This window comes from Poecile atricapillus, chromosome 6 (assembly GCF_030490865.1).
Source record: "Poecile atricapillus isolate bPoeAtr1 chromosome 6, bPoeAtr1.hap1, whole genome shotgun sequence".
Classification (NCBI taxonomy): domain Eukaryota; kingdom Metazoa; phylum Chordata; class Aves; order Passeriformes; family Paridae; genus Poecile; species Poecile atricapillus.
The window spans coordinates 7148191-7163258 of NC_081254.1; the positions used below are offsets into that span (position 1 = coordinate 7148191).

The following is a 15068-nucleotide window of genomic DNA, read 5'->3' on the forward strand; positions in this document are numbered from 1 at the left end:
AAAATCTAACCACACCAACACTGACTGATTTTTCTAGGATGGTAAAGAACACAAAGCATTCCTAACTGGAAATTTTTTTGTTCTGGATGGAGCATTAAGACGCCAGTTCCTACTTGTCCTCACATTAGGGGAATACACTTTGGTCTGCCCGTTTCCTCTACCCCAGCCTCTGCTTTCTCTTCAACATTCTAATTTAATTTCTAAATCTTTAAATCTTGCCTTGTAGAAGACCTTTCCCAATAGTACCCAATACTTTCCATCAAAAACCCTGCCCCAAGATTCGAAGCCCTTGAGAATTTCAGGCTGTTCATCTGAAAGGAAAAAGCAAAGATGGCTCCACATGTAGGCCTCCAAAACCTTGGGGTACACTGACAATGAGAAAGTCTGACCTAGAAAAAAGGCTTACCCAGTCTTTAAAACAAGCCTCAAATCCAGTAATTAAATAAAAATAAATCCATGGGCGAAAATAACTCTCTGCCTATAAAAATCATACAGAAAAATTCAGTTTTGCTGTTAATATGATCTGAAATACTATCACCCAATTCAGTTCAACACAGGCAAAAATCATAAAATAATTCATTTATTCCTTAAGAAAGGTCACATTCACTCCTTCCAGGATTGCTCACATGAGGACAATTGTAATGTAATTTACTATTGTACCTAAATTACTTGATATAGAGAGATATTCATCCCATGGCAGGAAACTGTCAAATCTTAACATCTCTGCTGATCTCAAGAAGATCTTTAAAGGTCAGGCACGGTACCTGTGTGCCTGACTATGAAAACAAGCAACAGTTATTTGAGAAAATGTTTTTATTCTGTGAGATTTGCTGGTCTCTGGCTTCCTGTGAATTAGGAATGATTGAGCTCAATGTGCCATGGCACAATAGAACTAAATATCTGTTTCTAAAGAATAGGATTTTCTGTTTATTGTGTTGCCAGAACACGATGACAACATGCAATGATGGAATGGAAAGTCCCAGCCACTGTTTTGAGATCTTCATCCCAAAACCTTAGAAAAGCCATCCCAACCTCAACAACAGACCCTTGGAAGTAACAGTGCCATGCAAGAACTAAAATAAGGATGGGATTTCACACTTTAAGTGAGCTAGAGACATATTTGTATAGGCTAGAACAAAGTCAGTTGGATTTTTATTTCTGCATCTCTTGGAAATCCCAGTATAAAGTTTGGTCACTAGAAATGTAGAACACCATGCATTCATTATTAACTTTTATATCACAGACTGAGTTAGGTTGGAAGGGGCCTCAAAGCTCATCTCATTCCAATTCCTTTGCTGTGGACGGGGACACCTCTGACTAGATCAGGCTGCTCCAAGACCTGTTGAGCCTGGCCTTGGACACTTGCAGGGATGAGGAGTCCACAACCTCAACCTCTCTTTCCAAAGGTTTTCACAGGGTTTTTTGGATGGCCAAGTTGGTTTGGATTAATTTATAACCCCTTGCTGTTAGTACAGATTTATTTCTAATGAGTAGGAAGGATTAAAGGCTACAAGAGACAAGCTCTGGCAGCCAAACTATCTCAGCTAAGGGGGTCATTCCACCAAAACTGAGCAAGCCAAAGCTGGAACACATCAGCACACAACAGCAACTTGCCAAGAACCAACACATCTGATTCAAAGAGCACATCCATCTTCGTAGCCCTCCTTTGGACACTCCTGACTGCAGGGAAAATCACCCCAGGAGGAGGGAAAAGAGCCTAGTTTTAACAGCCACCACGGTACCAGAGCTTTTCAGCACACAGGTGTGTTAAAAATTGGTTTATTGAGGAGTTTTATCTATAAATGCATTTATCCCTCTGACTTTGAGCAACTCCAACAAGGAATTCCTCCCGAAATAACAGCAGAGAGGTTCCAGCAGCATTACCTGGCTTTATTCACCATCTCAAGCACCCATATCTGATAAACCGTAACCACACACAGCACAAAAACAGGCCCAGCTTGCAAGGTTAAAGAAACCCAAAACCCTAAACACACAGAATAAAAAGCAAGAAAGAGCAGTAACTTATTCTCAGGAGTAACAGCTGATTGTAACAGGGTAAAGCACTTCACCCCATCACAAGACTCTGCATAAATGCAATGCTTAGGCCACAGATCAACAATCTGAGGACTCTATGATTTGTCAGGAGAATTAAAATACTGAAAAAAAGGGACATTCATTTTCTTTTGAAATTTCCATTACTACAACCAAGTTCTTTCATTTCAGAAATGAAATAAAGTGTCCATAAATTTATGTTCTTAAACTTTGAGGAAACCAACAAGCAACCTTCCAAAAACCATGCGGGAAATCCAGAAGATCACATTGTTTACACACCTTTCATGACGCAGAGTAAAATTTCAGCTTTACCTGAACAAAATCAAATACTAATCAGAACTTTGCCTTCTGGTACCATCCCACTGACTTGAGAAAAATTAAGAAAGTCTATTTGCAACAAGGGCCTTAAAGACTGGTTATAAATAATTTGTGTTCTAAATAACTGTGGGGCACTCACCGTTGCGACTCTCCTCGTCAATGGGAACTATTGTGGCTGGAGGACCTGTTCTGGCCAACTTGCAATCTATAAAGATGAAAAAAAGAGTTATTTCTTGTTCCAAAAGTAGGATCTCAGGGGTTTTGTTGTAAGGATTTCTTTTTAAAGTCAGCATATTTGGCATGCTGAAGGCAAGTATTCCCTTAAGTGTGATGCCGACATGAGCTACAAATGATAGTAAAGTTACACTCACAAAGGTACAAAATCAGAGCTGTTTGCTTACCCCTTACTCAGAGAAACTTTGTAAAGCAAGGGAGGATGTGATGACAAAAGATGTCAGGTATGATCCATATTTAAAACACTTGAACACCAAAAATGTTATATGTTTTTTCCTCTTACTTTATATGTCATGAACACACACCCCTCAAATCACAGAATCCTGGAACGCTTTGGGTTGGAAGGGACCCTAAAGCCCATCTCATTCCCTGCCCCTCACATGGGCAGGGACACCTTCCACTATCCCAGGTTGCTCCAAGCTCCGTCCAGCTTTGCCTTGGACACTTCCAGGGATCCAGGGGCAGCCACAGCTGCTCTGGGCACCCTGTGCCAGGGCCTGCCCACCCTCTCAGGGAAAGATTGTTGTCACCACGATCCAGTTGGATGGCTACACTAATGAATCTGTTTGTGTCTTGCTCTAGAGATCCCACCAGGAATCTCAGTGTCTGTCAGGACACAGGGAATATGATGGTAATTTAAACCAAAGAAATAACAAAGGAATGATTAAAAGGTATAAATCATAATTAAAGTTTCACAACAGAAACAAACATAATTTGAATTTAATTGCAACAAAAAGGGTCTACTTAGTGAATGGAATTTTAATAACTCTAAGGAGAACACAAATGAAAAGCAGACGAGCAATGTTCAGGAAGTCATATTTTGCCATCTTACCCTCATATTGCCAGTCTGGAGTCAAAGGTTTAGAGTCATCAAAGGAAGCAGAGCAGAATAACGAAAGAAAATAAATAAGAGTTTGTTGGTTTACTCAAAAGAGAAGTTCAAAGATATCAAGCAGCACAAGCAGAGCTAGCAAACGCATAAGTGTAGCCTTAAAATACATAAAAGCATGATCACAACATGTGATGACTGTTTTAGGACCAATCAGGTTTTCTACATTAAAGAGCAGAAAACCACTATCCCCTTTAAAGCACATGGAAATAAAAGTTCATTAGGAAGAGATTTTATTTTTAAATTTTCCAAGAGCCTAATTGACTCAGTGAGAAAAGAGACAAGCATTCTCCTTCCTAATTCACCACACAGGACTATCTGAGATTGCCCACCATTTTACAGACTTAAGAGGCTCCTCTGATGCGCAGCCCAGCCAAACCACGTTTGTCTGAAATGGTACCTTCTAATCACATTCTGGACTCAAAACAGGACATAAATACTCAGGTATTACTGGTTTATTTTGTTTTTTTGAGGTGTACTTTTTACACACAAATCCCAACAGAAAATCATCTGTAAATTAAAGACAAGAGCAAGCTGAGGGAAATTCTATTTCCCATCTTATGGTAAAAATTACACATTTGTCGACTTCAAAGGACCCACATTGGAGCTCATTAGAGGCTGTAATTACCCCAGCACAGACTAGGCGGACAAAGGGAGGTGAGAACAGTGAAGCATTTCACAGATCTCCAGTTAGGTGAAGCCCCTAAATGACGCCTCTACAACACTGGGTTTTCTTCCAGCAGCAGCTTCGTGTTGGCCCTGAGGAGTTCAACTGCAAGGCCAAACATCTCAGCACCATGGGGAAGGACTGAGAGCACGGCACTCCCTGAGTCTGTTCATCCATATGGACAAGGATGGAATTCCCAGAGCACAGCACTGTGTGCACACAGCTCTGCCACAGCCCCAGGCAGGAGAGCCCACAGCCTCTCTGGCCAATGTGTTCAGGGCTGGGCACTGCCCAGGGAAGAAGTTCTGCCTCCTGGCCAGGGGGAATTGCTGCCATCAGGCCCTGCCCGTGCCTCTGGTGCCATTGCTGGGCCCCCGGAGCAGAGGCTGGGCCCTGCTGGGAGCCCTCCCTGCAGCCAGGGCCAGCCAGGCCTGAGGGCCCCTCTCAGCTGGGGCTCCTCTCCAGGCTGAGCAGCCCCAGCTCCCTCAGCCTTTCCTGGGCACCGAGATGCTCCAGGCCCTTCCTCAGCTGTGCAGCCTCCGCTGGCCCCGCTCCAGGAGCTCCCTGGCCCTGCTGTGCTGAGGAGCCAGAGCTGGACACAGCACTCCAGAGCTGCCTCCAGGGCTGCCCACAGGGGCAGGATCCCTCCCCCCAAACAGATACTGAGAAATACAGGGAGCTGCTGTGTGGCTGCCCCTCACTCACCCTCCTCACTGCCTGGAGAGATCCACCACCACACTGCATTTGCTGTCACAGAATCATTCAGGTTGGAAAAGAACTCCAAGTTCGCCAAGCCCAAATATTGTGACCAAATACCTCCATGTCCCCTTCACCATTTCAAAGTGCCTTAGGCAGTCTAAACAAAATTATTAATGCATGAACTCTCCCCTACTATTTCTTTCATCTTTATATGGTCTACTTTAATACATAACAATTGAAAATTTTCTGTTTGTTTGGGTTTTAAGAATAAAATTAACTATTATTTTATTTTAAAGCTTTTTGTTTTGCAGGCATTAACAGAACAAATAAATCACCTGGAAAACCATATCTTTCATACCACTGTAGTTTCCTACGAGCACATTGTGTGGGAAGATAAGAAAAGTTTGCATTATCTATATGAAATATGGCCTTTTACCTTTTTTTTTCCCTGCTCTCATTTTTTTCACTGAATACAATAAGCATTCCAGGGCCATATCAAAAACAATTCTGACTTTTTTCTAGAGATGTAGTTATCATTTTCTAGAGGTTCAGGGTTTGGGGAACTGAAGAACCCCTCAACAAACTCTTAATTAGGGCAAAGAAGCTCAACAATAGAAACTTCTACTGCAAATTTGTTTTCAGGAATAGCCCTGCTATACCACATACCACAGTGACGAGAAAAATAAAACTGAAAACCAAATATCCAAATAAAAATCCAAAGCAGGAACAATTTTTATATATCTCACTAAAAGAATAATCATGATTTTTTTAAAAAACTCCATGAGCTTTCCCCTCATGTCTGTTGCCATGATAATCTTTTCTTCCTGCTGAGTGTAACAGTGAAAGTTTCAGCCAAATCCAGCAAACTTCTCATTTCTATTCAATAAATTTATCCAAATTACTAGCCAAATCACATACTCACGTTAACAACTTTTCCCAAAGTTGGGTTTTCCATCAAACACACCTGAGTTTCCAGAATGATAAACAAAATATTGTACAGTGCATTTAAAAGGAATGTTCAGCATTTAAAAGGAATGTCTAGCATTCCAGTGTGGATCTCGGGAGTCTCAGATAAAAGTCAGGGCTGGCCAGTGAAATTCAGCAATTTGCAGAGGATTTATTGCAAGTGTGAGCAGGTAAAGCAAGAGAATTTACCATGAGACAAATTTCAGTGAAAAGAAGAGATTAGAGCAAGAGCCACAACTATGGGAAGGAATAAAACCGAAAGAAGCAGGATGTGAGTGGGAAACTTCTGGATTACCTAACCACGACACCAATTTGTGAAGAAAAATGTTTCATTGTATAGATAAAAGTTTACAGATTATTTTACATAATTTCACCATGCCAGCACTACCCAAATCTCTTTTTTCAGACACTGTCACCTCACCCTTCTCTTCTGCAGGAACAAACCTAACAAAGGCAAAGATTCAGTTCCACATCCATTACCACACACTGAACAGATAAATCTAAAAGTGCAGTCTGACACAAATTTCCAACTCAGAGACAATAATTTTAACGAAAAACCTTGAAGACAAGTGGCATGTTGTAAATAAATGGGGGTGCCTTTTTTTTTCTGTCAAAAAACATTATCAATAAGCAGCAATATGGTTTCAAAAACCCTAAGCTCATGTACTGTGTTGTATAAGCAGGAACCAGCCAGAGATGATGGGAATTCCTGGGGACATGAAAAAACATCTTTGGACTGAGCCAGGTGCAGAGAAAAGTTATTCCCATCATCAGGAGGATGGAGAGTCTGTCCTATAAAGATAATAGAAGTTGGAACTTACTTAATCAAGGAAAATGGAAGCTCTCTGGAAATACACCTGGGTAAATTAGCAAGGAGGAAAAAGTAAGTTCCTTAAGCTAAAGAGCAACACCAATAGCAGTGGCCCTTAGGAAATTGTCCTCAGTAACGTTACATGAAAGAGGCTCCATTTTTAGGAGTATCCCAGAATGGTTTGGGTGGGAAGGGACCTTAAAGCCCATCCCCCACCACAGGCAGGGACACCTTCCACCATCCCAGGCTGCTCCAAGTCCCATCCAACCTGGCCTTGGACACTTCCAGGGATCCAGGAACAGCCACAGCTGCTCTGGGCACCCTGTGCTGGGGTGTCACTACCCTCACAGAAATTCCTTCCCAATCTCCTACCCAAATCTCCCCTTTCCCAGTGGGAAGCCATTCCCTGTATCCTGTCTCTCCATCCCTTGTCTCCAGTCCCTCTCCAGCTCTCCTGGAGCCCCTTTAGGCACTAGAAGTGGCTCTGAGCTCTCCCTGGATCCTTCTCTTCTCCAGGTGAGCACCCCCAGCTCTCCCAGCCTGGCTCCAGAGCAGAGGGGCTCCAGCCCTCTGGAGCATCTCCATGGCCTCCTCAGAACTCACTCCAGTTCTCTCAACTTTTTTCTCCATTATTTTGTTTAAATGATCCTCAACAGAAATTATTTCAGCACTCAGCACAAAGACTGCCTTATTCAACCTAAACAAGCGCAGAATAACTGCAGCCCCAAAGGTGACTTAGGAAGTAAATATTTCCACAAGACTTCAAACCCAAAGAGCAGAAAGGTGCCCCATGTCAGTGTGTGTTCCTTGGTAGAACTATTTTAGCCATTATTTTACCTCTTCCAATTTCATACTGCAGTTTATTACCAGAATGTATTACCAGAACATGCCTCTGTTCCAACTTTCTCGACAAAAAACAAGTTGTCCTTGAAATTCCTGGGCATAATGGAGTAGTTTTTGAAGTCAAATCATGATAAATCAAACACACTTTAAAAAGGAAAAGCATTCCATAAATGAGCTTCCCTCCCTACAGTTTTCATGATGCATTTTATGTTTAAGCAGCAATGCTAGTAAATGGAATCCTGAGGCAGCAGTGCCCCTGCCCCAAACTCTTTAAAGAAAAGGGAAATAGAACTTACTAAATAAAACAACAAGCTCTGAAGGCTTTCCTACGACCTTGCAGCAAATAATTTCTGTTCCTGTTGTTAACTTCACTGTTTTTTCCTAACAGTGCTTCTGCTTAACCCTTCTTTAATGAGGAGAAGGGGATAAATAAAGGGCCTCTCTCCTTGGGAGCAAAGTGAGAACCTTTTTAGCAAACTCTCTATGTAACAGGGTCAAGGCTCATCTCTATTTGGTTTCTGCTGGCTAATTTTCATTATTTTAATTTCTAATTATTTTTAATGAGACGGCTCAGAGGAAACCCTCAATCACTGTCCTAGGTGAGATGCTCAGCAAGGTCAAACAGCCTGAGCACAGACAAACACAACAATTTGGATAATCAGGTATTTTCCCAGCAGAGACCTCCTGGATCATCTTCCTTTCACCTTCAAAACCCCTTGAAATCCCCTTCCTATCCAGCATTTCTATTCCTTGGAGGAATTCTCTCTGTTTTGCAGCTAAAAACACAGAGAATCATCTATAAAAATTAAAACAATGATTAATGAAGTGGCTAATAACAAACTCCCAGTGTGAGGAACCAATAGGCAATGCCCAGAGCTCAGCAGACACCTGAGAGGTGAGAGGTGAGAATCTCCAGGGGGAGGTGGCTCTGCCCATGGCAGGGGGGAAAACTGGATGGTCTTGGAGGTCCCTTCCAATGTCACCCCGTGACACCGTGATCACACAAGCTGAGGTTTCCCTGACAGCCAAAGGACCCCTCCAACCAACACTGCCCCACAACTATGGGAGTTTGCAGTTTCCAGCAGCTCTCTTTCTCCTCCTGAGCTTGTTTCTTCATTCCCACCATCCGAATGGCTATCTGCATCCTCAGCAGCCCCTCTGCCAGGGGACTGCCACTTCTGGAGGGTCAAGTTCCTCCAAAAAGGGCTTTCACAGGATTTTCCACATTTGTCTCCTGCTCCCTATCACTGGAGTGACTCTCAGACTCACAGAATGGTTTGTGCTGGAAGGAACCTTTGGGATCCTCCAGCTCCAACCCCTGCCATGGGCAAACAGTTATCCTGAACCTTCCTGGGAAAACAAACAGCCAACCTGAACCTTCCTGGGACACAATTTGTGGAAATAACTGCAATCTCCTTCTGAGGATTCCTGAAATAAAACTGGGGAAAAAATCCACTTCCATATGCTAATCACCAACTCTTCTTCCAGCTGGTGCAGAAACACTTAATCATTACTCTGAGTTATTTCATTATTTATCTTATATTCAAGTTTGCTTTTATTTAGTGAGATAAATTGTTCCGTTTGTTTTTATTTAAACAGCCACAGGGAGTGCAATGGGCAATTTCAAACCCCTGACTCAGTTCCGAGCATATACTCAGCCCAATTTAAAAGATTTTCCATTTAATAAAGTCCTACCCACTAACTGTTCTAAGAAATTATTTTATTTGTTGGCAGAATAAAAAATTATGTTTTAATTTTAACTGAAATGAGGATCAAACTCTAAACCTTGTCAGTAATTGTGGAAGGCTCCTCAGCCTCAATCCCTTACTTGGGCTGTTCCCCAAGATAGGAAAGAACAAATGTATTAACCCTTAAATCTGCCTTTTGTTAATTTTTCCAAACTCTTCCTGAATCCATGAGAGTGTGCAGTATCCACATCTTGGAGCAAGCTTGATTTGAACAAGTCACAGCTTGTTCATACAGTACCATCCTATCACGGTGCAGGAAGAAGCAGCATCCAACCATTCCCTGCCGACCTTCTATTCCCTCTGTGTTGCCAACAAACCACTTTATCATCCCCAAACACTGCAACAAACAAGAATTTATGGCGAGTTCAGGGCTCTGATACACTTCAGCGACTGTGTGCTGTCAGTAAGACAAATGGTAAAATGGAAAATTCTTCAAGGAGTCACTAAAGCCACTTTCTTTGATATGCATGTGAAAGAAAAAACCTTGGATAACTCAGCATCCAACATGGAGAGAACCTCTGTGGGAACGAGGCAATGACAACTTGTTTGGTACTACAAAAAGCCTGACCCAGCAAGCAAATCCAAATTATTTTCCAAAGAGTGGGAGCAGGGTTAGAAAAAAGCAGAGGGCATTTTTCTAGGACCTAGAGGACAGTGAAAAGTAATTTTGTTAATATCAAACCATTTGTTATAGTTTGTTTTTTCCCCTCTGCATTTATAAGCATTTTATTTAGGTCTAGTGAGAATTAAACAATGCAAACTATCTTAATTTCATGGATGCTCTTTTCTTCAACCATGACCCTTTCCATCATGGAGATGGGAAGAAAAGAGCTTATGAAAGAGGGTTTGGAGAGTCAGAGATGAAGAGAGGCTGAGAAAGCTGGGGCTGCTCAGCCTGGAGAAGGGAAAGTTGCGTGGAGACCTCTCAGCTCCTTCCAGGGCCTGAAGGGATACAGGGAAGCTGGAGAGGGACCCTGCAACAGGAGCTGGAGGGACAGGACAAGGGGGAATGGGTTCAGACTGACACAGGGGAAACTTAGATGGGATATTGGGAAGGAATTGTGCCCTGTAAGGGTGGGAAGGCCTTGGCACAGCGTGTCCAGACCAGCTGTGATTGCCCCTGGATCCCTTGCAGTGTCCAAGGCAAAGTTGGACTGGGGCTTGGAGCAACCTGGGATAGTGGAAGGTGTCCCTGACATGGCAGGGGATGGAATTTTTGATCTTTAATATCCCTTTGAATCCAAACATTCTGTAATTTTTAAGTATTCAAAGGCTTTTCTCCCCATTTGCTCTACATGGTTAAGCCCATCAAACATTTACAGAAGTCTTGGAGATACAAAGTGAGAATCACCAAGTCCCATCTTCAAGCCTGAGTCAGTGATAATACTGTAGCATTTTAAATAAGGAATTAACTTATTAATGAGGAAATAGACACTTGATTTCTGCCTGACCACTGGCTGGAAATTAGTTTGTGAGTGCGGCACACACAAAATCCAGGATGGAACAAGGCCAGAACACTTGCACTGATTCACTGAAACACTGCCAGCACAACGAGTGCCACGAGGGCAGTTGTGACCCTGAGGTGCCTGGTGATGGGACAAGCTGCTGAGGGAGCCCAATTAAAGAAATCTCTATCAGTCACAACCTCAGCATGTCAGTGCTAGAACCTCCACTCTGGAGTCTTTTATGGATTGAAACCCCCAGCAAAGCCCCCGGGAGCAGGCGATGCCTGGGAAAGCGAGAGCGGCTTCTCCAAACTGGAGAGGCAAGGAGTGAAATTCTTGCAGGCTGAGTTAGAGCACCTCACATTTCTCTCTGCCTGAACAGGTATTTCTGTTTCCAGCTGCACTTGATCCTCCAAAACGCCCCAGCTGCTCCTGAAGGAAGCGGTGCTTTGTCCTTACCTCCACTTCCATTCAGTAACTAACACTCAGGGGGAAAACCAAAGCCATGAAAGAGTCTCTAAAACTTGATTTACAGACTGAGGATCCTCATAAAGAGCCACATAGAGACATACATTTAAACTGAGTAACTAAGCAACCCCACTGCAGGGGAAAATGCCCCGCCTTGTTTCCTGTGTGAGCATTCAGCTCCACAGCTGGGCAATTTCAGAGGAGCTTGGCATAACCTTTACATTAGCTGGCCTGTGCTGCCATGGCACTGCATTGAAAATGGCATAAGAAGGGCTTTCATGGGCTATTTTCAGCTCTTCCTGAGAGAAATCCCTAATTGGAGAGTCTGGGAAGGCACCCCAGCTAACCTGATCTTGATTCGGACGCGTCTGAGATCCTGCTTAAACCTCCAGAGTTTGTGTGCTTCAATCAAAATTAATTGCTCTAAAATCTGAAGCTCAGACATTCCAAGGCTCAAGGGAGAGGTGAATTTGGGGTTGGATTTGGTTTGAACTGGACAAAAAGTGAGGCTGGGGTACAAGACAGTGGCAAAAGGACAAAAAGCAAATAAAGAGCATTATGAAAATCTCCATTTCCATTTCAGGACACACAGCCTGATCATCCAATTTATTTCATAGCTTTATTCTGCCATTCTTCCACTTTTTTTTTTCTTTATTTTATTTACAGATACAGTATCTCTAAAGGGTTTGGGACATGCAAATTGCCCTGCCAATGCTGTGCATTGCTGTTTTATTTTTACAGCTCAAGAAGAATGAAGAGCTATCCCTCTTTCAGACATTGTGCTTTTAGACTGAAATAACTCCCCATTTTGCAAGCAGTTTTGGAGTTGACAGGAGTCTTTAAAATCATACTTGTGCCTGAAAACACTGTAAAGCACATAAAAACATGATACTATGCCAAGGAACAGCTAAAATTACCATTACCAAAAGTCATTTTTAAGACCATTAAAAAGCACTACATGAGTCGAGAGAAGCTGCAATATCTTCAAAAGTGCTTTCAAAAGTTGATTAAACCCGCTTTTAACCACTCCTATGTCCCCAGCATTCAAATTTAATCTTATTTTCAATATTTGTTGGGATTGCATTTTACCTATTATGCCTGTAATGCATTTAAAACAGAACTCTCATAGAGGAGGACGAAAAATTTCTAATATTGGAACTTCAACTCATTCTTGGCACTATAAGCAACTTTTAAAGTAAATTTTGACTGCTGTAGTACCAGTAGTAAAAGCAACTTGGGAAAAGCAGTTGGAGATACTCCTAAGATTTCCTATTCTTGGAATTTCTTTAAAATAAAATAAATCAGCATTTATTAACTGAAACATGAGGTGAGCCAATAATATTCACCCTTGTCCTGTTCCTAGAGGGTAAAGTTGCCAGTTTTACATCTTAGGTTAAGTATGGAAGTTGAAAATCACATTTAATAATGAGGCTTCTCATCTTGCCCTGAAGAGTTTCTCCTATTTCAGTCTATATTTTTATACGTCCACAACAGGCACAGAAAAACCTCAGTTTGTGTTCCACGGAACTGATGGACATGAGCTAAGGTGAGAGCAAGAAGCATTAAAAGTAATTATTAGCATAATTTTAGGGAAAAAACTTCCACAGAATTTTGATATGTATACAGGAATATGCTTCTCTGTAAAAACAGATGTCAAATTTTAGAATATTTCAATGCCATGTGAATACCATTTAATGTATTCTTGAGGCTGTGATTTCAGTGGCTTCCTTTAAAAAGCAGCACTTTATAAATTGGGGTAGAAAATAATTACACAGACATGAAACCTCCAACTTTGGGGTTTTAAGATTTTAAAACCCTCCCCTCAACCTAAAAAATTAGCAATATCCACATGTTATTTTTAAAAAATGAATCAAGTTGTCATTGTCTAGTAGAAGAAACAGTTTTGCTCCTGTGAAGTCACCTCTTCCAGGCTATAAATATTCCAACAATTCCAGAACCTTCCCCTTGGTGCCAGTCTCCAGCAGCAAGAAAATGGGCGCTTATTAAGCTGCCACTCCTAGGATTGTTTGTGTTCCAGGGAATTAGCCACCTATTTGGGGAGATTTACATATTGTGCCTATAAATAGCTCTCTCCTGACATCTCTAATGAAGGCAATGTTGATCAACATCTTCCTGTAATTTAATCAGGACCTCAAGCAGCAATGGCAGAAGATGTGGCTTTACCATCCCCAGACATCCCCTTCTCTTAAAAGACACACAATTCCCTCAGCTCCTCAAACTCTCCCTGAGACACTGCTAAAAATACCCAGACAAACAGATTGCCACAAGTACATCTTAATTACAACAATGCAATTTCCTCTGGTTTTCCCCAAAAATGCAACACTGTTCTGGAGGAACACATCTTACACTCATAGGACTGCCCTAAATGATCCACCTGAAACCAGGGAATTCTCCATTCCATCCCTGCAGGAACATCCATCCACTGAGGACTGGATGTTTAAAGGCTGTACTCTGGTATTGTGTCTTAACTAAACCATGATTTAATTCCCACTGAACACTCATGAGGTAAGACAGGGTGCTGTGCTTTTGAAAGGCTTATAGGTTTTAAGTATCAAAAATTAGCAATCAAAAAAGCCCCAGAAGGGCCCAAAATGTTGGTTTTAAGCCCATTTCCAGGCACACATGCAGTGGCAGAACCCAGGAAATGGCATGGAATGAACTTCCTACTTACAACGGAGTTCCTGTGGCCTCATAAGGTTACCTCATTTTGCACAGAAGATGCTGACACCAAGTCAGGGATGGAACAGTTACTCAGCCGAGGACATGGAAAGTGCTGCCCTCCCAGAGTGCAAAAGTGTAAGAGAAAGCAGGCTCCAAAGTCAAATGCAGAAACTCCTTTCTTCCCCTCTGAAAAGGTGAAGGCACCTAAGACATCGTGCAGCTCCTGAGTCCCAGCCATTTGCATGTCCCCATCCATGAATAATGCAGAATAAGGAGACTTCACAGGAAGTGTCACCCTTGGAAGTGTCTGGTAATTAATTATGGTCCAATGGGTTCAATAATTGAAGCCTGAGCTGCTTTCTGACCATTCTAGGGACAGCCTGTGTTCAAATAGTCTGAGTTAATTAGGAAAGCAACGAGGACTTCAGTGCTGGAGAGCTACAGACAGTTATTTGTGGCTCTCCTGGTGAGCTGCACACTTTGGAGATCTAATTTGTTGAGTAAAAACCAAGGTTATCTTAGTTTTATAATTAAAATTGTTCCCAGTCCACAATGTATTACAGGCTTCCTGTCTCACACTTTATCATTCACGCTTTCAGGTAAATTCACAAAACATCCCCCAATTTGCAAAAAAACTCAACCCAACCCAAAAAAAAAAAAAAAAGCAGGATGAGAAAGGAGAAAAGGGCAATGCAAAGTCAGTACTTTCTTCAAATTTTATTTTAGAAAAACCTTTAGATGAAAAGCATGAAGGGGGAATTTTTTTTTTTTTCTTAAGTACCTGTTTAATAAGCAAACCACATCCTGAGATGGACAAACAGATCTCTGGCATCCTCTCTTACTCCTGGCACAATCTCCTTATCCTCATCTTTGGAATGTTTGGGCCCTATTAATCCAAAACTGTCTGGAAATTGCAAAATAGTGAGAGATTTTGATCGCCTTTGATCCAATTTAGGATTTATTTTAATGAATGGAAGGTTTACAGGTATCTCCTCTGCAAAGCAACTCTGTGAGGCAGGAATTATGGGATGGGACAAAGGACTGTTGGACTCAGCACCTGACAGCTCACAGTTGTCCCAAGCATCCATCTGGAGAGGATTCCAAAAAGTGATGCTAAAATCAGAGAGGCTGATTGTGGAATCCCAGACTTGTTCGGGTTCGAAGAGACCTTAAACTCCATCCAGTGCCAGGACAAGGACACCTTCCACTATCCCAGGCTGCTCCAAGCTCCAAAGCCCAACCTGGC

The 15068-nt window shown here is 42.1% G+C and overlaps 1 protein-coding gene across 2 annotated transcripts in view; it reads right to left on the reverse strand.

Moving 5' to 3' along the window:
• The window catches only part of PCDH15 (protocadherin related 15), a 324226-nt gene that overhangs the window by 240997 nt on the left and 68161 nt on the right, over positions 1 to 15068 (reverse strand). For both annotated transcript variants that reach the window (XM_058841858.1, XM_058841859.1), the window contains exon 3: positions 2510 to 2575. In XM_058841858.1, coding sequence (XP_058697841.1) covers positions 2510 to 2575 — 66 coding nt within the window. The remainder of the gene's footprint in view (positions 1 to 2509; positions 2576 to 15068) is intronic.